Below are 23438 nucleotides of genomic sequence, written 5' to 3'. Positions count from 1 at the left end.
CCAAAATCCATAGCGTGAGGCAACGTTTGGTCTGATAACATTAAATCAAATGGATAATATGTTTGGACTGATTATCCATCAAGTTGTTTGGTCTTCAAGTCAACCACAAAAAAAAACCCAAAAAAAATTATATATATATATATATATATATATAAGACAACTTGGCACAGAGTGAATCCTATTATAGGCAAGAATGTCGGCATCCTGTATCTTGCTATTCAACCTTTGACCACTAAAGGGTCACCTTTCGTAAAGGATCCACTAGGACAGTGTGACCGTGGAAGCAGTGCATGCTTGGTAGCTTAAACTTGACCTGTTAGTGGTTTGGGAATATTAAAACAAGACACATCAGCAGGAAAAAATGGATCTTTGCATGGCACAGGTTTTCACGTGCATGAAAAAAAAAGATATATCTGCATAAATGTGTATACGCAGTCATGCACAGAGAACTTTTCCATGGAATTTGAAAATGCAGCACCAGCACCATTGCTGTACCATTTTTAAAAAATTTTTAACAAAGGCATTGCCATTTCCTGTGCTGAATAAATGTTTGTCAGTCGGTCCTTCTTTAATTAATTCAGACTTAACTAAATGATTCAAAATCAACAAAAATCTGTTCCAAAACCTTGTGAGTTCCAAACCAAGTCAACATCTTAAGGCATCACAGTCATGCTCCAAGTGGCAGGCCTTACTGCAGTGACATCAATGAAAAAATGTATCCAAGATGGCGGACGAGTGGAGACAAATGTTCTGATGATTTTAAATAATCACATGTCTTTCAATACTGAAATCTATTAATAAAAACTAGTTAATTATAAGTAAAACTGCAATATTTTGATCAATATTTGTGTGTACAATGTATTTTGGTGCTTATTAGAGTACTGAGGTGTTAGCTTAGCAACATGCTAACATCAAACTATAAATTGTGAGTAGGCGAGTTTCTGCCTATATAAAGCAAGACATCTAAAGGCTGGAATACACTACATGCTTTTCAAATTAAAATTTTAGGCATCATATACTTATTGACGGAGTCATTCTGAACACAAACTCAAAAAGCAGAAGCAGTTGCCTCGCTGCTAGGAATTGCATGACAAATAAAAATAAAAATCAGCTCAAAATATCAAACATGTTTGATATCCTCTGACTGGATGCAATTAAAGTCTGAAGCTAAAAAAAAAATCTGTGTGACTAAAAGCTAAAAAGTATATATTTTTTCAGTACCTAATTTTGTTGTTTATGTCCTAATGGGGATTTGCACATTTTGGGAGCACAGAAAACTGAGACTTTGACTGTTGTCATTGCTCATCTCTTTGCATAAGCAAATTATAATTTTCATTATTTATCTTTCTATATTATTTAAAAAATAAGTATTTTTGTTGTGGATGTCCCAATTGGGATGTAGAATTTTTATATTTTAGAGCGTTAAATAAAAGGTTTGGTTGCATTTGTAAGTTAATAAAAAATATGTAACTGGTTGTCTAAAATAGGCATATAATATCAATATTGAATCGCAGGCCCCTTTATCTAATAAAATTGTAAATGTATTGCAGCATGTTATGAGGTATCATCAGTACATATTGTATTGCTAGCTAGGAGAATCAATGTCAAATTGTATCATGATGAAATCTAATTTACTCCCTATAAGTTGGTATACTGCACTATTAAGGCAGTACAAAGCAAGTTAACTCACTAGGTTATGGAACAGAAGTAGAGAAACCAGTATGTGTTGCTATGTCACAAAGAAGGCACCTATGTAACAGCAAAATACAATACAACAGTGCAAAATGACAGTGAATCACAGTGTTATGAGAGTGTTTGTCGATTAATTTGAAATTCGATCATTTGTTATTCTGCACAAGGGTGGTTTTGATGAAAATATCTTTGCCTAAGGGGGAAAAAATGTGCCTTACAATGAGCGATCGAGATGAATACATCTCCACTCTCAGAAAAATGCACAGATATCTAAAGACTCACAGTTTGATAGCAGAGCATAGTCACATATATGCACTCGTACACACACATTTAGACGCATGAACACACAAAACACCCACCAAACACAGTAGTGTAACGAGATCTCTGCTGTTCTCTCTCTCCTGACATTCCTTTGTGTTATTTCAGTGATAGGACTTGCGAGGCGTACAATTTGAGATGGCTAGGAGCGGAACATTCTGATCTGCAGATTTCTAGGAAAGGTAGTGTTCAGCCGAGGGTTTCCAAAAGGGTCCACTCTTCTGTGATTGTTCAGTCTATTTTCTGACACGGTGCATTGTGGGTATTCTGTGGTACTTGGTACAACTGTCCTTCTGTGGGTGTGGCTTTATCAGATGTGCTCTTGGGTGTGTCATAGGCTGAGCTTGCTGATTGGCTGCTGTCTGTCCGAGCCACTAAACCACGGCCCCTGAATGGTAGAGTGCCTCCTGATAGGTGGTTTGCCCTGTCGATCATGATTGGCGTAGCATATTCAGTGCCAGAAGCAGGAAGGGGCTCAGCGTAAGCATGGTAATGTTCCGGTGGAATAGGTGCATCATACTCGGGGGCATCGCCCTCTTCAGGTTTAAACGTTGACCTTTGTCCGAGAGAGGCCATGGTACCGGTGACAAGCGGTTGGGCGTATTCTAAGCAGATGGGAAAGGCAGAAAATAGATTGTTAAAGGGTTTGTTGGGGAACATAAATCTACAAGTTTGTTTGTATGTGTACCAGCAGGCTCCACTCGGGGTCTCTGGTGGTCCACTCGGGCTGTGGAACTGTAACGAACACAGTCGTCTCCATCCAGCTTAGAGGGCAACAGCTGTTTCATACTCTTCCACCACACTAAAACACACATTTACACACATTTAATAATTCGTGTAGGGGAAAATGCATAAGAGAAAACAAGTGAGAACAGACGCACCTGTGCGTTCCCAGTGCGGAAGTTCATAAGTCACCTCTGGGCTTTTTCTGTAGGTTTGAATGCAGATGAACATATTATCTGAAACCAGTAGTCTTTTAGGCCTACTCGCATCAAGTTAAATTTGATCTTATTATGAACAACAAGGTTTTAAAAGGAGGCTGAAATATTTTGGCTGGTGATTTTTTTTACTATTCAGATACCAAATAATTTGAGATACCTAAACGTTTAGTTTTTTTACTGACCTGTTCTTCCACAGCCACGAGCACACCATCACTAACACCGGGGTTGTCAGAACCAGAACTAATACAGGGACCAACACTGCCACCAGTGCCACCTCTGCAACATTTACACAGCACATTAATAACATTAATCTAGCGTTAGAACTGTTCAAAACCCGAGTGAGCTGCCTACCTAACAATATTTTTAGGCATCATAAGCATGCTCTATGCTTATGACTAATTAAAAAGGGACAATTTCACCCAATTTTTGCACATGGTTTGTATTTTTTGTTGTTTACTTTAAGTTTTAACTTGGCAACATACTAAAATGAGACTACTGGAATCAACTGTAAAACGTAAATCAGTGCACTTCATATGAGAAGCGCTTTTTGTGTGAAAAGCGAGTTTGCGGTCTATATAAAACATCTTAAATCAGTCATTTATGATGTTCCATTTTACTAAGAATGTTGCCTGAGAGGCCGTTCACACAGAACACGTTTTGCATTCACTGCGCTGCTTTTCCATTGTTTCTATGTAAACATGCGCGAGATGGACATGTTTAACAGCGTTCTAAAAACCTGGTGCTCGAGTTCAAACTAGTTCAACTTTTAAAAAACATTACCTTTTTTCATTTGACAGCCCTGCATCTTGCATTTTTAAACAAATGACCCCTCAGAAAGTCGATGTCATTGCCTAAATTTAGGGTAAGGCAGCTCACTAGCACATATGTTAATTTACTTAATAAAGAATGCTTTTACCATCGTGAGAGTGCGGAGGCATGGTGGTGTTTCGGATGTTGGGCGTGTGTGTCGTCCTCTCCTGCAGAGGGGGCACTGTGCTTTTTCTGCGAGGGGGAGGAGGGGCTGGATGGAAGATTCTTGGCCTCGCTGACCAACAGAAAGAGATCCAATCATGTTTAGCACAGCTACTTGGCCAAATCGGAGACAGATTTCTCAGATTAGTCTCACCTGCATGCGGCTGGCAGCCCAGCAGCTCCATTTTAAGAGCAATCCTCTGGTGCCACTGGAAGGGACATATTCTGATAAACCGTGCTTCAATTGGAGGAATAAAGTTGTTCCGTACTTCCTGGAAATAGTTGGTGTTGCCTTGGAAAATCTGTTACAGACACACAAGGACACATTGTCTTGGCAACAAAGAACATTTGGCCTCAGACCAAGGTCCATCTTATTTACACCTAATCAATGCGCTTCTCGTTAAGCTCCCTGACAGTCGATGGACATTCATTATTAATGACCACAGAGTGCACTTTAATTTCAGGGTCCTTAAACCACAGGAATGTAAAACCCTTTTTCCTGGAAATATACAAACAGTGATGTCATTCTGCAGCAGTTAGAATACGACAACACACACACATATATATATATAAAATCAAGATGGTAGATGGGACAAGTCAAATGTTGATAATAAACCTAGCTCATTTGATACTTAAAGTTTTTTTATTTTTTACCCGATATTTGTATTTTTTAAGTGTATTACAGAACTATATCCTCCAGAGTACTAAGGAAATCCTCCATACCTTGTTTTTATTTGATTTCACTTCTTGATAGGGTTTCCATTGCTGTCCATTATGGCTATATAACACCTCATAGGACGAAATGTAAAACTGATATTCTGGGAGGGTGGAGCCAGTGGTCATAATACCTGAGGAGTACATTCGACTGAATGATCAATCAAGACATACAGTAGATAAAAACACTGATCTTTTCTCTCATACACAAACTCTACCTGTTATTTTTTTCTCTTTCTTCAGGTCCACTTGAATCCATTCTTTTGTGTCGCTGTTGGCTGCTGCCCACGGGCGTCCCGGTGTTTTGAGGCGGGCCCCTGTGGGGGCCCAGACGGTGGGCTCCTTTCCGTGACCGCCCCATTCCCACTCCGACGAGGCTGTGATCTGAGAGTCGCTGACCACCCCTGACTCCAAACCCAGAGTGCCATAGCAACCTTACAGAGAGAGAAAATGAAAGTTTCTATTATTAGATCATCAAGGTGTAGGCCATTTCTATAAAAGTGACAGGAATAAAGAACAAACTTCTTTATTAAATCAAGTTATATAAACTTTTTTTGGTTTCTGGAAAGTACTGCACATCCAAAAAATAGAGAAGACACAAAAAGTTTGATACATTACTGATTCACTCACCGCTAGTCTTGAAAGTAAAAAGGCTGGGGGAGAGATTTCCACTGTAAGAGGGAGAAAGACACAGAGCTATCATTCTGTCTACCAATCAATCAACTTATTACATAGATTGACACAGGGCTATCATTCTGTCAACCAATCAATCAATTTATTACACAGATGGTAACAAACTCAACCAAAGAGAGGAATCAAACTAGGTTTGCATTTCCAGAAGGAAATACCAGTGTTTGCAAGGCAGCAAAACGCTTTAGTAAGTCTAGGTTGTGGGCTTCGATTCGGTTTAAATGAAATGCTGCATCAGAGATGTTTTGCACACAGCATGCTTCTAGATTTGTACATGAGAATAAACAAGATTTTTGCAGTGTAGACGGCTATAGAAGGTTGCAAATAAGTGCATCCAGTATGCAAATGTTAAGCTGTCTCTTATGCTGTGTTCACGGTTCTCTTATGCTGTGTTCATGTCGAAAATACCATAATTACCAAATTACAATTTAGAGCAGTTTGGGTCCTCTGAATCAAAGTATTTGTTTCTATGGCAACAAACGATTCATAAAGCCAAGATGAATCCATGTGCTGCTTTGATGTTTATGACAGTACTTGATCATTAATTCACCTCTATACGCTCTTGCAAAATAAGAGTGCAATATATGACTATAGCTTTCATAAAATCATAAAATGCTTTCCAACTTGAAAGTACAAGTTCAAGAAAGACAGATGGTTTTTACTAGTTATAAAACTTGCAATTAGACTAATTCCATAATTGTAAAAAAAAAAAAAAAAAACATAATCGATATATATTACAAATATGCTGTATGCACACACACACACACACACACACATATATATATATATATATATATATATATATTACAACTTAATATTTTCATAATAATGTTTCCTAATGCAGAACCCCTGCATTAAGCAGTTCAACAGAATGAATTTGCAGAACGAATAAGAAAAAAGTTTAGAGACATTTCAAAACTGCAATGCCTTGCAAGCCCAGTAATCAAATGAAATAGATTTTCCCATGAAGAAAGAAAGCAAGAATGCAAATGGGTTACTCACGGCACAGATGTCACATTGTTAGCCAGTGAGCTTTCATAGTGTGGGATGCCTTTGCTGCTGACCACACTGATTTGCCCCCCCAGAGTGTTGGAGACCACACCCGCATGAATACCGGCCAGACAGAGTGGAGAAGACTGCAGAAAGAGACGGTGAGACATTAAGACAGCTGACACTGATTCACTCACCTAAAACCCACAAGCTGTGACTTGGCATGATGAGGTCACATCCTTGAAGCAGAATTGCAGTGGTATCATTTATGCCACTATGATAAAGAATGATGGATGAATCATAAGAGGAACTTCTTCCAGAGTTTAGACTGAGTTACACAGAGTTCTCACAAGCAACATACACATTGTAAAGTTTGGGGAATGACAAATGCGTATACAATGCTGCTCAAAGGTTTGGGGTCAGTATGATTTTTTTGAAAGAAATGAATGCTTTTATTCAGCAAGGATGCATTAAATTGATCAAAAGTGACAGTAAAGACATTTATAATGTTACATAAGATTTCCCATTTCAAATAAATGCTGTATTTTTGACGTTTCCATTCATCAAAGAATTCTGGAAAAAAATGTATTGCAGTTTCCACAAAGATATTAAGCACCACAACTGTGGACAATAATAATAATAATAATAATAATAATAATAATGTTTCTTGGGCAGCAACATTTGCATATTAGAATGATTTCTGAAGGATGGAGTATTAAAATTCTGTTTTTCCATCACAGGAAAAACTTACATTTAAATTGTAATAATATTTCACATTACTGTTTTTACTGTTTGATCAAATAAATGCAGCCTTTGGTGAGCATAAGAGATTTCTTTAAAACATATTTTACACTTACCAACCCCAAACTTTTGATTGGTAGTGTATTTACGGGAAAGAAACTCATTAAATTATCTTTCAGTGTGTGCTGTGTGCAGAATAAATGAGTCGCTCATATAACTCGGGGTTACTGCAGACATTGTGAAAACCATAGTAACATGTGTAAGACTGGAAAAACTGGAAGAGAGGGCTACTCTCTGAGAAAACAAAGGAAATTAACATTTGAACTCTCTTGCTATATTACCATCCCCATTCGAGACACGATCACACTTGAGTTGATCACCTCCCAATTTACACATCATTCCCTTCACCCATCCCTACCTGAATTCACCCAAAAATCTATATGGTTTAATGTGAACAATTATCAGAGTACTATACATTGTTTGGTATCATTTGAAATGTCTCAGTACGACTAGTACAAAGGTCTCATTCCCACAGAAGTAAACCAGAAACAATAAGGTGTGGAGAGTTTCGAGGTATCTTGTTAACTGCTGTGGGTGTGCCCCCATGTAAATCAACTTCTGTTCCCAGTAAGTCTGGGACGGTGATTAATGCAAATTCCCAGTGTGAACTCATGTTTACATTTGAAAAGAGGTTTCTGCCTTGGTCTGAGTATTTAGGGAGATGCTGAAGGCGGCTCGTGGCGATTCTGTACCTCAGATCAGCCCATAATGTTGAAGGACCTCAAGACTTCAGCATTATGTATTTTCTAAATGTCGGGTTTACCCTACATCTTTTACTCTTTATCTCTGAGCATTTGATGCTTTGTATTTATCATCTTTGAACTGATTATGAAATTGGCATGATACATTTACCTGACATAATAAATTGTTACATTTGATTCTAACTGACTCTGACATTATTTTCAGTAAAGAGTTAAAAAGAATAGTCAAACATTCGCTCACATTTAATGATGCACAGATATCATTAAAACCTTTTCATTTATGGAGTCAGATGAAATAACGAGGAAATGCATATGAAACAAAATATTTTTTTAATCAAATTACTTTGCCACGAGGAAAGACAGTAACGCGCAAATACCTTCACTCGCTGATCGGATGCCTCAATTGGGCCGATCAACAAACTAACCTTAGCGACCAGAAACATATTATTATCCTGTAATTCTTAGTAAACTACAGCTGTCAAAAATTTACCAATTAGTCAACACAAACCTTAAAATTGTGTCATCATTTACTCACCCTCATGTTGTTCTGCATGTGAAACACAAAATAAGATGTTTTGAAGAATGTTTCAACTGTTCAAACCCCAAGATTGGACCCCACTGATTCTTATTGTATAGACTTTTTCAAAAAAGAAGAAAGTTTCCACAGAAGAAAGTTAGTCAAACAGGTTTGGAATGACATTAGGATGAATAAATGATGACAATTTTCTTTTCTTCTGCTCTCAAAATTCATCTACTTTGTGGAGTTGTTTAAAAAAAAATTGGTTGTCGACATGATTTTGTGAATTCTAAAACTAAATATGTTTGTGTCCATTAAAGAATCATGTCAGATGCAACTTGGTATTGGGATTAGGTTTCAATTGTGAATGTTGACTATACAGTGCTGTTCTGCATGCATTTTGGGGACTATTGAAGAAGAATAGCAATAAAGCTTGCCAGAAAATACAACTCATTTAGCAGCTTATGAGGTGACAGGAAATGTACCACATTTGCCATCTGCTGTGGCAGCACATAAAGGACAAAATGTAAGTATCATTTACACACCTAATGTGCATCCTTCCCTCAATTTAGTTGAATTAGAGCTTTAAAAGCTTCATGTCTTTCTTAATAAGTTGTCTGGGTCCAAAAGATGCACAATTAATCAAATAAATCAAGATTGCACACTTCAGTTAAGGCTGAAATGTCTGTAGTGCATGTGAAAGCAATAGAATCAGAGGCATTTAAATCAGTTTTATAAGCCTGTCAGAAAGAAAAACACTCCTAATAAACACCTTTAAACAATCTGATCCACAGATGCGCGTTTTATGTTTCACTTACATTCAGGGTGACACTTGAATACACATCATAGTGAAATCACGACTTCCAAAACTCATAAGCAGGAGGACTTAAAGCACTCAGAAGAGAAATGACAACTGCATCTATCTGCAGCGTGTACATGGCCAGAGCCGACTTGCTGCCCGGCACTGGAATAATGGTAAAATTGCTAGTTAAAAAAAAAATAAAAAAAAATAATATATATATATATATATATATATATACACACACACAGAGTAGGGACTCCAAACCAATGAGACCACAAACACTAGACAAAATCTCAACACCCACACACAATGACACCGCAAACATACACCACTTCCTCTGGGCAAAATAAAACACTGCTCTGGCCACAAAAAACGTGGCACACACACATGTTCGCAAGGCGTCATATGGGCCCCACACTAATTCTGAGGGTGTATCTGAGCTGAGAAACAAGACTGTTGTCAGCTGGTCTGCATTAGAAAACCATTCAGCCAAACCTGATCTAACATCTCCCTGAGAAACACGCTGTCATACACACACAAAAACACGCGCACATACATCCAAACACACAGACGCGCATACCAACACGCCCCTAGGAGACCAAGCGCTCTGAAAGTGACACACAGAATCATTTACAATGACTCAACTTCAAAAAAACGCCTGCTTCTCGCTCTGTCTTTCCCTCAAACTCAACCACGTTCAAGCTTAAAAACACACTCTCAGAAGACAACTGCCTATTGTGTTCAAATTGACAAATTCACATGTGAAATCATCCAGTTTAAAGCAAGCAGGAAGCATTAAAGCAATGATGAGGTCATCAGAAATGACCTAATGTACAGATAAAACAGTGTGTGGTCACTCTTAGAAATATTCTGCAGTTAAATACAACTGAAAGCATTTTCAGCATGCTTTTGCTTACCACCGACAATAATTTTGACTTAATTTGTAAAAACATTTATAGGCGATGCACTTATAATGGAAGCCTGATAAGAAAGCAGGCAGAAACGCTAAATTAAATAAGTGTTTAAAATATGCTATTGCTTTGAAGTATAAACAAATAGTTAAACATTACATGATAGAATCGCTTATCTGTGCAATTGTGCAACCTCAAGAGCCTGAAAGATCATTTTCTGCAGCTACCAATGTTTTCAATGACCAACCTTTTCTAAAACGATGCAATTCACTGAAGAAATAGCTTCTCTCTTGCACCACATTAATACACATTCCTTTATTGAATGAAGGACAATTTTTATTAACATTGCTGAAGAATGTAAAGAATTCAGATGGAACATTTCAAACATGGATCCAAAGAGAATATTTTACTTTAAAGAGCAATGACTGAATTACCACAGTTAAAGAGGATAAACAAACCATATAATGAAGAAGCAAGATCACCCGCACTTCTTGTGTCCCTGAGTGGTGTCTGAGTCAGATATTTTCAGTGAACTCAATGACTCAATCTGGTCACAGTGGTTCTCAAATTGAGAGCTCACTGGAATTATCTTGTTGATAATTATCAATTATCAACAAGATTATCAATGAATAGTAGTAGGGGTGTAACAAAACCCTCATGTCACGATTCGATACATATCACGATACTGAACTCACGATACAATATTATTGCGATAACATAACATTTTTATTTGGTATTACATTGTGGTTGTAAATGAATAGGCTTGGACTTGGTGCTAGTGACACCAGAATACAAATATTCATGATTCTGGAGCTGAAAACAGAATTATTTTAAGCTTGCACAAGTTGCACTCTTTCACTGACTAGATATATTTAAAATAATGTAGGCCACTTTTTACTGGTAACATAAGAGATTCCCCCATTGCATTATTCAACATTATACATAGTAGTTTAATGTCGTACTGACACTAAAACTCTGTAAACTTGTTTTTCACACACAGTAATTTTCACTTTGGGTGAACTATACACAATACATTTTGTTGCATTTTTGCATTGCGATATATTGTGACACGATGTATTGTTACACCCAGGGGCGGACTGAGACCAAAAAGTGGCCCTGGACTTTCTGGCCCACAGCAGCCCACCACATCCCACATCACAACACATTGGCCCATTAATGTGCAGAATATTTTTTAACACCACTTATAGCATACAAATATAACACAATACAAAAACAAATGCTATTTAAACATTTATTTTAAGTAACACAACATATATTAGGTCATATTTGTAAAACCAAAGGGAAACAAACAGAAGAACATTAAGACACACAACATTATTAATATAAAACTATAAAGACAGCATATCAGCTAGTCAGGGGGAGCTAGAGCCGTCAGAGCCTGCTGAACTGCTACTCTTCGCGCCAAATGTATAATCTGTTAATTTGAAGCATTTCACAGCATCTATCTCTAATGCTTTTTTTAACGCGTAACTTTTCAGCTCCACCTTTTCTTTTCTTCCCCTTTTCATCCATGGCTGTTTTAATGTTACGTCATAATACCCGAGTGTTCCTTGGCGAATATTTAAATATTAACATGAGCGGAGTGGAATAAAGAAAGTGTTTAGCAGGATTGATATTCAAAACTGTAATGTTAACTAAGCACGCACTGCTTTGTTAACGGTTTGTGTATTTGCAGCGGGCAGCGTCGGTTTCTCTTTTTGAATGTCGAATATAGATGGATATATCTGCAGAAATAGACAGTTGTCTCATTCACACGCAGGAGCAGAACGCGCATTCTAGCTGTCAGTCGGCTGTAGTTCTCTCGGTGTGTTCAAGTCGGTTCAAGTGCAGCTTTTTTCCCGCGACAGAAGCGAGGGAGTCGGCTTTCATCTGCGCGGCTTGGTGTGTTTCCACTTTCCAGGACGTGAAAGAGGGCGTGTTTCAAGATACGCAATGGAGTAGACCAAAGTTAACTAATTAACAGGGAGGGATACACTCACATGCATGCACACGAAACACACTCCTTGTCGGCTGCGCCCGCGCGATCGATTCCCTCATTCATAGAAAAGAAATGTAATATTATGATTTCCGTCATTTTATAAATATTTTGTATATATATTTGTGTACCGGGCCGGCCCAGATTGGCCAGCGGCCCACCGGGAAAAGTCCCGGTGCTCCAGATGGCCAGTCCGCCCCTGGTTACACCCCTAATGAATAGCGGCTTAAAATGTCAGTCGTTTTCTGGTACAACTTAAGAAGACTTGGAATATAGTGCATAAGTCAAATGGAGCACTTTTAAAGCAACACCAAGTAAGATTTTTTTACCTTAAAATAATGTTTTCAAAATCGTTTCAGTGGTTCATCAAGTCGTGACATGGTGAAATGCACTTATGCCACCGCTTTGCGGTCCTTTATCTGATATATCCAAGCTATGTAAGATTGCCAGATCGGGTTGCGTTTCTGTAGTCCGAATGAGACAAAAGAAAACTACAAATTTGACTTGCTTTATGGCAAGCGTTACAATTGCCGATAGGTGGAGCGTACTCGACAGTAGACATGTAAGATACCTAGCAGCCGGGTAGCTTTTGAATTGTCATCATGATTCCAAAGCCGGTGCTGGATAAACAGAGAGCATGTACGTGCGTGCGCGTGCGACAGTAGGCTGCGGTAGGCTAAATGATTTAGGACAGTAATGGACAATTCCGCTTCCAACCTGTAGGGCGACCGCAGAGGAAAAGTTACTTGGTGTTGCTTTAAGATGCCTTTAAGGTGCTTTTACTTCATTTTTGAGGCTTAAAAGCTTTGACCCCCATGAAAAAGAGTGATTAAAGCCCAAAGTATGCTTCGGTTTTTAAGTGTATGCTAGGTATGCGTACAGTGCATGTGGCGTGAATTTCATCATCAGCATAGTACGCTCGTATTGTACGTGCACAGACAGATTCTTCAAACTGTGCATACCCTGTACGCTCAGTTCGCATCTGTGCCTGAATTTTTGCACTAATTAGGGGACGGGGGAACGGAACAACAGCAACAAACTACACAAGACCACAACAACAATTGACGACCAAGTTGACAAACGCTTGTGTGAGGAGAATTAAGACGGTCATTCTGGTCAGACGGTCATTCTGGAGAGAAATAGCACAGACACGGGGCAAAGATAAAAACTTTCAAATGTGCATGTGTCAAGCATCTGTGTTCGCCATAGACTGTAAAAAAAAAAAAAAATGGACAAAGCGTCTTTGACGTCACCCATTGACTTTCTGAATAACGGTTTTGAGGCCGTTTATGGGGGGTATGGGCGGCGCCATCTTTTGAAAATCTTGGGAAATCCTAACCCCGCCCACCTTCTGGCCAATCCATATATGGGTAAAAGGGCGGGCTTTGTGTGAGACTGAGCCGGCCAGTGGACGCGCCTCTTCAGCCAAGCACACCGAGAACACTCTAATGTGGGACATATCAGTCTATTCTTATGTTACATTTATTCATTTGGCAGACGCATTAAACGACAAATTAAACAAAATGTACTATTTAAATCGATTGCTGGACATCGGTATGTTATTGTACATAGGTACATCTGATTTATGATTTAGCATTGTATTAGCCCCCCAAAACCCCACCTGTCCCTACCTCGGACGCTTACTTATCCGAGGCGATTTAATGCTAACTGTTGCAGTGCCACTGCCCACAAACATTGATGCTAAATAGTACTAACTACGTGAAATAGTAGTGGAATGTCTCTTACCGGAAAAAATGGAGCGAAGTACTCCTAGTCCTACAGTGTCGGTTAGTGCAGTTTATAGCAACCCATTTTATGTACGATATTTCAATACAAATGTTCAGAAAGGCTACAGAGGTGGTATGATGTATTGTGTCAGATCATGGCCGAGACGTCAAATTTCAGGAATTCCACTCGGCGCAGCCCGTTATCAGCTGTCAATCAAGCTGTCAATCAAAGTTAACCACGCCCTTATTTGTCATACATTTTATATCTAAATACGATCTAAACTAACGAGTTAGAAAATAATTCACCCCCCTCACGGTTGTCAGGCACTCGGAACCTATCGAAAAATAAAATAAAAGTCCATGGGACCAACCTGTAAAAACATGGATTTATGCTGTGAAAACGGCAAAATTGAAAAAACATTTAACATGGGGTCTATGGATATTTGCTCCCTTTTGGGACCTCCCTCTAGCGGATCTTCGATGTATTGCAGTTTTTCGCACTTCCGGGTAGGCTTCATTTTTCAGATTAGAATGTTGCCGCTTGGTGTTCGCGCACACTATCAAATGCAGTGTTCGGCTATTGAAGATTGCATGTTCGGCTGTACACATTTTTTAGCGTTCGCGTCAAAACTGAAGTATACTTTAGGCGTAACACATTATTATTCCTAATTAGTTAGTCCACAAGTTGGCAACACTGGCCCAGCCACTGTTTCACAGTAGTAAAAAAAGAGAAAAGAAACAGATGGAACAACAAGAGCTACAACCCACCCAGGACCGCAACAAAAAAAGATTAGCGATAAAGTGAGGGGATAATACACGCAAATCAACAGTACAACTGTAGAGTACAAAGAAAGACATTTTTATCACTCTTAACTTCTGGAGAGAAATAGAAAAACACTGGACAAGGATGAATCCTTATACTAGTGTGCATGTGTTGATCACCTGTGTTGGCACACACTATCAACTTTGAAAGGCTGCACGTTTGGGTGTATGCGTATGCTCATGGTCACGTTAAAACTGAAGTATACTTTGCGCTTAGGGATAGTTCACCCCAAAAATTTGTCATCATTTACTCACCCTCATGTTGTTCCAAACCTTTATGGGTTTCTTTCATCACAAAGGAAGACATTTTGAAGAATGTTGGTAACCAGACAGTTGACAGTAGCCATTGACTGTAGAATTCCATGGCTACCATCAACTATTTGGGTAGCAACATTCCTCAAAATGTCTTCTTTTGTGTTCAACAGACGAAGGAAAGTCATACAGGTTTGGAACAACATGAGGGTGAGTAAATGATGACAGAATTTTCATTTCTGCCTGAACTAACCCTTTAATCCAACATCCACTCAATAGCGGCATACTTACGTCTTTGTATCCGTGTGGTATGGTTCCCGAAACCTCTCCGAAATCAGTCAGGCATCCAGCAGGACAGAATTTACTGCAAATGCAGGTTGGTAAAATGAGACACACATACGCAAGAACATGCACAAACACACAGACAGCTATAAATGTGCGTACCTGAACTCCGCTTCACTGAAGTGCTCTCCTTTCTCCAGACAGGTGATGAGGTCTGAAAGATGAGAAAAGAGAGACGCATTTTATAAAACAGCACATTAGATGGTTGCCATGGTGACTATTGATTAATGTCATCCTTACACACAAAAGGCTGCATATTTTCTTTGTGTGGGTGCGCGCGTGTGTGTTAAGTGCACACTGGCCATTCAGTAAGTGGTGTAACAGATTGGTGTATTAGGTTTCATATTTGTGGATAAAAGCCTCTATCTGAATGAACAGATCAAGACCAACTAGATTTTCATCCTTTACTTTTTCTGAAGAAAAAGTGAGTGGTGCAAAATGTCCTGCCACAATTGTGTATGACTGTGTGAGCGCATCTAAGGTTCAAGGTATTTTGTGGTGTTATTGTACCCATTACTCATACCCACAGCATGGATTCATCTGTCTCTTTCCTGACTCATGGGAAATATGATCTCTCGCACACACACACACACTCTCAGTACTGCGGTAAACAGGTGTAGCTCCCACATGGCAGTGTGAACCCCTGACCTCAGACAGCCCCAGAGGTCAAAGTGCAAATGTCATTGTTAAGACACATCAAACACGAGTGCACAGCTGTGATTCCAGAGATTTGGAGGCTCAGGATGTGCCGTGCTGTAAAGAGCACCTTCACAAATGTGCTTACACTGAAGTTTCAACAATCACAAACTGAAACTTTCCTGTAGCATTAGACATTATTACAAAAATAACTAGCACTACTTTCTCTCATGCTTAGAGTTTAATCACATCACTAATTGAAAAAATCCAAATGTTTGCTCCGGTTTTTACGTGTACATAGTACATACGCACACAGCTACACTCACCGGCCACTTTATTAGGTACACCTGTCCAACTGCTCGTTAACACTTAATTTCTAAGCAGCCAATCACATGGCGGCAACTCAGTGCATTTAGGCATGTAGACATGGTCAAGACAATCTCCTGCAGTTCAAACCAAGCATCAGTATGGGGAAGAAAGGTGATTTGAGTGACTTTGAACGTGGCATGATTGTTGGTGCCAGAAGGGCTGGTCTGAGTATTTCAGAAACTGCTAATCTACTGGGATTTTCACGCACAACCATCTCTAGGGTTTACAGAGAATGGTCCGAAAAAGAAAAAACATCCAGTGAGCGGCAGTTCTGTGGGCGGAAATGCCTTGTTGATGCCAGAGGTCAGAGGAGAATGGCCAGACTGGTTCGAGCTGATAGAAGGGCAACAGTGACTGAAATAACCACTCGTTACAACCGAGGTATGCAGCAAAGCATTTGTGAAGCCACAACACGCACAACCTTGAGGCGGATGGACTACAACAGCAGAAGACTCCACCGGGTACCACTCATCTCCACTACAAATAGGAAAAAGAGGCTACAATTTGCAAGAGCTCACCAAAATTGAACAGTTGAAGACTGGAAAAATGTTGCCTGGTCTGATGAGTCTCGATTTCTGTTGAGACATTCAGATGTTAGAGTCAGAATTTGGCGTAAACAGAATGAGAACATGGAACCATCATGCCTTGTTACCACTGTGCAGGCTGGTGGTGGTGGTGTAATGGTGTGGGGGATGTTTTCCTGGCACACTTTAGGCCCCTTAGTGCCAATTGGGCATCGTTTAAATGCCACGGCCTACCTGAGCATTGTTTCTGACCATGTCCATCCCTTTATGGCCACCATGTACCCATCCTCTGATGGCTACTTCCACCATGTCACAAAGCTCTAATCATTTCAAATTGGTTTCTTGAACATGACAATGAGTTCACTGTACTAAAATGGCCTCCACAGTCACCAGATCTTAACCCAATAGAGCATCTTTGGGATGTGGTGGAACGGGAGATTCGCATCATGGATGTGCAGCCGACAAATCTGCGGCAACTGTGTGATGCCATCATGTCAATATGGACCAAACTCCCTGAGGAATGCTTCCAGCACCTTGTTGAATCTATGCCACGAAGAATTGAGGCAGTTCTGAAGGCAAAAGGGGGTCCAACCCGTTACTAGCATGGGGTACCTAATAAAGTGGCCGGTGAGTGTATAATTTAAAGCCTAAAGTATACACTAGTATGTGTACAGTGCATGTGACTAAAATTTCATTATTAGCATGTGATGTACACACAGGCAGATTTTTCTCACATATGTTCCTTGAATGTTTTTTTTTTGGACTAATTAGTACTAACACACAATAGACCCGGCCTACTGTTTCACCATCAAAAAAGAAACAGAGGAGACGACAACTAATTATTGGAGACTGACTCGGCAAAGTATTGCTCAGACTCTGAATTATGCGTTTCTATGGAAACATTATTAACACCAAAATGAATCGATTGTAGTAATCAATAGACACAACCACAATATAACAAGGAAGCGTTCAACAAAGATGCGAACGCTTCTTACAATATCGAGTCGGAATCTCATAACTGTGGTAATTTCAACATGCCGTGAACGCAACTTATGTATGCTGTATGTATACGCTAAGCATTCACATTAAAACTGAAGTATACTTTGATGTCTAAGTTTAGTATTTAGAGAAGTCCAATCTGTTTATGCTACAGACATGGATGCTATTTTTCTTCAATCAACGATCAGCGTATTTAACCTAGGTGTGCTATTACTTAGAACTGCTATTACTGATCCCAGAAATTGAACTTTGAGACCTTGACCTGGCTTGACTTTCTAAGCAATCCGACTTATGATTTCCACCTGATGTAAAGAAGAAAAATCCTAAAGCCATTGAAGGAGGGACCCGGAGTTGAGGGAACTCAGGAGTTGGCAAGTAAGCAACCACCTGGCAACCGCCCACAACACCCTAACAGCATGGCATCCACTTTCGCACAGGAAAGTGTTCACATTTGTAAGAAAGTGGAAAAAATCTAGTTGCTTGGAATGCATTTCCATCTCTGAGCCATCTTTGCACGGTATGACATAAGAACCAACGGCCATTACATCATTTCCTGAATGACTTTAAATTATTGACGCATCTGTTAAATGAACCGCCTGTCATTCATAAGCTCTCAGGACGCACCCTGGAACCAGGAAAAACCCTAACACCCTGAGAGTCAGAAACATACTCCTGAAATAATCAGTTTCGCATGATGTCCCTCACTCTCATCTGGACGTACAAACACACACACAAAGTTTCCATAGCAGCTCTTTTGTGTGTCCCGAGACATCCAAGCCTACTTCAACAACACTAATTCATACAAATCACAATCTTGCACACATACACTACCCTTTAAAAAGTTGTTTTCTTTAAGAAATTGTTTTTTCTTCTTAAGAAATTGTTTTTTCTTCAGCAAGGACACATCAAATTGATCAACAGTGACTTTTGAACTTCCTATAAAGAATCCTGAAAAAAAATTCACTGTTTCCACAAAAATATTAAGCAGCACAACTATTTTTCAACATTGATAATAAGACATGTTTCCTGAGCACCAAATCAGCATATTAGAATGATTTCTGAAGGATCATGTGACACTGAAGACTGTAATGAACAATTGCCGAAATAGAAAGGCAATAATACTAATCTTATTCTAAAATATTTTGCTAACACATTTTGCACCTAAAAGAGTATGCACTTCTTGCAATCTCTTCCCCAATTACAACAGCACCATAAACTGCAGTGTATGTTGCTGAAAGTTCCAGGAATATTGACTGACTTTTTTTATTATAAAGAAAGACATAGTTTGTTCAGTAAAGTAATGTTTAATAAAACAAAACAACAAAAAACAACAGGGTTTGTTTCCCCCCCCTGCTGTGCTGATAGCATATCAAACCTGGGTACGTACCGAACCATCATTTTGATGTACCGTACCACCACTTCCACAAGCTTTGAAAGAGGTGAAGACTATCAATAAATATATAAAAAAATCTGTTCCAGAATGGTTACCTGTGTGCTGACTACTGGTGTATGAGAGGAAGATGCCACGGCCGTTGTTGTGTGGTCCACTCATGAACTGAACTGTGACCTGATGCCCTTTCGACTCTATGACAGCATCTCTCCATTCTCTCCCTCCACAAAACTTCACTGCAGAGACAGAAATGAGAATAATACTCAATTTCCATTTACTTGGCAACAATCTGTACATTAGTGGGCATTTTTGTTGCTATTACCAAGACCCTGTTTACACCCATTTTTAAAGTTGATATGAAAAGGAAATTGCAAACATCTTTTCTACCATATTCTGATCTGTATATTAGAATGAAACTGCTTCTTGAACAAGAAAAACTGTATGGCAGGACTTGATTTTATCCAGTGGGAATCGATTGGATCATTGTTGCTTGCTAATTGATGCGATCTCGTGGGTGTGAGTTAATATTTTTGCTTAAAGATTATAAGAGCACATGCATTTTGATATATAATGTATTGTGCACAGATAAAACATTATTAACAAACATTGCAGTTTTCCATTAAAAAATAATAATTGTCAATTTTGATTTCACGGTGACTTTAACATCAGTTTCTGGCCATTTTTTGGCAACAAATGTTATTATTACCAGGTGTAAACAGGCCTGTGGATCACAAAAGTTTTGAAAAGAAAAGTAACTTTTTAACCTTCTCTCTCCATTTGTATTGGAAGTACAAATGGGACTGAGGACCAGGAAAACACAACAACAACAAATGCTCATCAAGTCCATAAGCGTTTCTCACCAATTTCCGTTCGTCCTGGTCCGATGCCATTATAAAGTCGCAGGTAAGAGACCTGGCAGTTGTTTGTATCGATATCAAGATCCGCAATGTGCACAAGGACCGTGTGTCCAGCGGTCACGCTGATTTCCCACTCACACACAGAGTGCGAGGGATAGGACAGAGGGTACCCCAATGACGCCAGGCTCCCACTGCCCACACCCAACACAGTGTGTCCACACCCGTCCCCTGAAAAACATCCAGAAATGATCAAGCACCCTGCAGAGCTCAAATTCAAAGGTACTTTTATATATATATACATCATGCACCGTGATCTTAAAATGTTATTCCAAGGTAATTCAAAGAATACCATTTGACAAACAGAAAGTCTTAATTAAGAAGTACAGATATTTTTTTTTTGTCACTTAGAACTTAAACTTCATTTGGTGAAATATTTAGCTTGGAAATTGTGCAAAAGAGCTCCTTGTTGAATCTCTAGAGAGGAGAAAGAGAGAGACAGAGAGATGAGATCGCATTGCATTGCAGCTGCTTGCGCCGCCTGTCACGCGTTTACACACCGAATGAAACTCAGCTTGCGCTCTTGTTACGTAATCCTTGCTGGACAATATTCAGACCCCTGGAGCAAAAACAACAGCCCCCTCCACACCCACAGATAACAGTCAGTATGAGAAAATGGGGCTAGTTGTCACATGTTTCACTGAAAATTTTTCATTAATACTTTTATTCAGCAAGGATGCATTAAATTGATCAAAGTGACAGTAAATATATTTAGTGTTACAAAAGATATCGTCCTATAACGTCCTATTCGTCACAGAATCCTGATAAAAATGTATCACGGTTTCTACAAAAATATTAGGCTAAGCAGCAGAACTGTTTCAACATTGATACTAATAAAATATGCTTCTTGAGCAACAAATCAGCAGAATGATTTCTGAAGGATCATGTGACAGTGAAGACAAACAGCTATTTCAGAAAACAGTCTAAGAAATGGAGTCTTCGCTACAAAAAAGCAATTGAACATTTCTATCGTTTTCCCCAGGAAAACTTAAACAGTTTATTTAACAAACTTTGACCTTTTGTGATAATATATAACAATATTAAAGGCATGGTAGCCGATTTGTTCCAGAAACATTTTTTGTTATGCTGGTTGAAAGTCTCTTCACATCCTGATAGCAATCACTAAGTTAAGTGGTCTAAATGTATGTGTATATATCTCGTCTGTGGAAGGCGTAAGACCATAAAATGTTTGTCTGATCATTGCAATACATATGCAATACATTACAATGTCCAAAATCGCATACTCTCTTGAATAGGCACTTATTTTGAATAAGTAATTACTTCACGACCGCTAAAAAGTATGTTCTATACAGTACGAATGTGTGTGATGAATGTAATTCGGACCTACTACATTCGCCATGTTGCCCTTATCATGTGACCTACCAGCATCAGTTACATCGCTTCACTGCCATTCATAAATCCTCTCCAGTGGCCTCATGGCAAGTGGGTCATCCGGATACTTTTTGCCAACTCTTTCATTGGTACTGTGAATTCAGACATACTTCTTTTGTCACATACTGTTTTTTGCCTACTATATAGTAGGGAAGTATGCAATTTCAGATGCAGCTGATGCCTTTCCTGCTTGTCAGCGTATGCATTTTTATACCTCTGCGCACCCTGCTCGCGCACACATCTCACATCATCATCAGCGCGTTTCATGCTAGACAGACGTCAATCACTGAGCATCGCAACCGAAACAGCAGCAGTTCCTCCTGAACTAAAACAACGAGCTTATGCTGTGCTGCGTTCAAGCCATAACTACTGTAATAGGGAAGAGATGGAAACCCGTGACCTGTTATACTCAAGAGCGAATCGTGACTCGAAATTCTGCGTTTCAATGGCAATCAACACTGAAATGAATCTGCAGCTGTCAGGTGGTACAGGTCAGTGCTCTTTGAGTTATGTTTATTATTATTGTAATGTGATGTGCTTTGAAACATGAGGTAGTTAAATGCCGTCTCTCGTGGCGCTTTGGTTTGCTCCCTGCTGTACGCGCTCATGTGTTTTGAAAGAGGCGTGGCTTTGTAGAGCGCTATGAAGGGAGGGTGGGATCTTATGCTTTCAAAGCTAGCTCACTATTGCTAGCTTCTCCGAAAATTACCTACTCTACCTTTTAATGGCTTTTTGGGGGGGGGGGTTGGAGAATAAAAAAAAAATCTGGTAACAGTCTTGGTGAATCAAAATGGTGGCATCCATGAGGGGGCAACTCGCTCCATGTAGAATCAAACATCTTTACCTAGAGGACTGATATATCTGTAGTCTTCAACTTTTGTGAGTGTGCATATTTTTATGATATTTTGCAAAAGTACTGTTTTTGTATGTGTAAAACGAATTGGCAAAAACTTACTGAGTTAACTTCAGATTACATGAGAAGGACTGAATCTGTTAAAAAAAACACATACTGCTGTTAAATGCAGCAGCTTGACACTGGACAGCACATGAACTCACTACCTATTTGGGAAAGCTGCGAGGGCAGCGAGCGCGCGGCCCATGTCAGGCGTTGCGTCATCACGTTCTTCTGTTGCTCCAGCTGTAGCACAGCAACAATTTAAGAATGCTAGAATGTACGCGCACGTACTTATACAGCACAAACTCCGTTATTTACCTGAAGTGTTTACCCATTGAATTTATTACAGGTTCAGTCCTGCTGTCTTGGTTAGTTTCTGGTGTGGATTAGTGTATGTCTTGATCGAACACACAATTGTGATTATTCATGAACCGAGCCTAGGTTTGAACCTACAACCTTTCAGATACCACTAACAGTTTAGTTTCATGTACCATACACCACACCACCCCGAGAGTTTGTTGTGAAACCACAATCGGTCCCAAACCCAGAGGCGGTGAAGCAGTTTATGAGAAGTACCAACTCATAAAAACTTTAATCCCCATCGGAAGATCACGTACCCTTCTGCGCCCGCGAGCTTCTGGCACCGAGGAGTACGATGAAGACGATCAGGATGAAGACCGCAGCCCCTCCGGTCCCTCTGCCCACCATTACCGACGCGTCCATCCCAGCAGCCTGCAGTCCGAATGCATAATGCAAAAGTGTCCTGATCCAGCCGCGCACGTGTCACAGTCCCGATAAGTGCGCGCGAGGGACTGTGTGTTTAGTATCTGGATGGTTTTATTGACGCTTCCTGAACTCTTGCGGCGCACGATTAGAACAAACACGGGCTCTTCATCCCCCGATCTAATACACGACTTCCTCAACTTCCGCTCCTCCCACCACACAGCGGCCCCTAGATGGGAATTCTGTGGTATTCCATACATTGTTGTGGATAAGGGTGATAATGGTTTGTTTTTGTTTGACAGAAATATATAGGCTGCTCAGAACAAAATTTCAAAGTTATTCGGGAAATAAAAACACAAGTATAAAAGTAAATTATTAAACCGATTGTAAAAGTAAAAAAAAAAAATT

General features: G+C 39.5%; 1 protein-coding gene across 2 annotated transcripts; it reads right to left on the bottom strand.

Annotated features, from left to right (window-relative positions):
- Positions 1-1785: 1785 nt before the first annotated feature.
- Positions 1786-23229, bottom strand: dcbld2 (discoidin, CUB and LCCL domain containing 2). 2 transcript variants are annotated; one of them, XM_056260701.1, is made up of 15 exons: positions 22925-23227; positions 19967-20191; positions 19205-19342; positions 15291-15342; positions 15138-15210; positions 6330-6463; positions 5268-5308; positions 4856-5071; positions 4647-4771; positions 4078-4225; positions 3868-3996; positions 3134-3227; positions 2892-2938; positions 2699-2812; positions 1786-2615 (listed from the first exon to the last, which is right to left on the bottom strand). In XM_056260701.1, the coding sequence occupies exons 1-15, from the start codon at positions 23028-23030 to the stop codon at positions 2242-2244; spliced, it is 2016 nt and encodes a 671-aa protein (XP_056116676.1). In that variant the 5' UTR covers positions 23031-23227; the 3' UTR covers positions 1786-2241. The 2 variants fall into 2 exon arrangements, with proteins under 2 accessions (XP_056116676.1, XP_056116675.1); XM_056260700.1 differs by having other exon boundaries at positions 3868-4225; positions 22925-23229.
- Between the last annotated feature and the right edge of the window lie 209 nt (positions 23230-23438).

Source organism: Rhinichthys klamathensis, unplaced genomic scaffold (genome assembly GCF_029890125.1).
Source record: "Rhinichthys klamathensis goyatoka isolate OS25496 unplaced genomic scaffold, OSU_Roscu_1.1 h1tg000177l_1, whole genome shotgun sequence".
In the NCBI taxonomy this organism is placed as follows: domain Eukaryota; kingdom Metazoa; phylum Chordata; class Actinopteri; order Cypriniformes; family Leuciscidae; genus Rhinichthys; species Rhinichthys klamathensis.
This window is presented reverse-complemented; position numbering and strand designations above follow the sequence as displayed.

Excerpts from the sequence above, each read along its gene's own strand:
- dcbld2 (XM_056260700.1), bottom strand. The coding sequence starts at position 23,030 with ATGGACGCGTCGGTAATGGTGGGCAGAGGGACCGGAGGGGCTGCGGTC. Across the intron at positions 15,343-19,204 it reads CACCAGTAGTCAGCACACAG|ACCTCATCACCTGTCTGGAG; the intron begins GTAACCATTCTG and ends CTCATCTTTCAG. Across the intron at positions 2,939-3,133 it reads TCGTGGCTGTGGAAGAACAG|AAAAAGCCCAGAGGTGACTT; the intron begins GTCAGTAAAAAA and ends TCAAACCTACAG.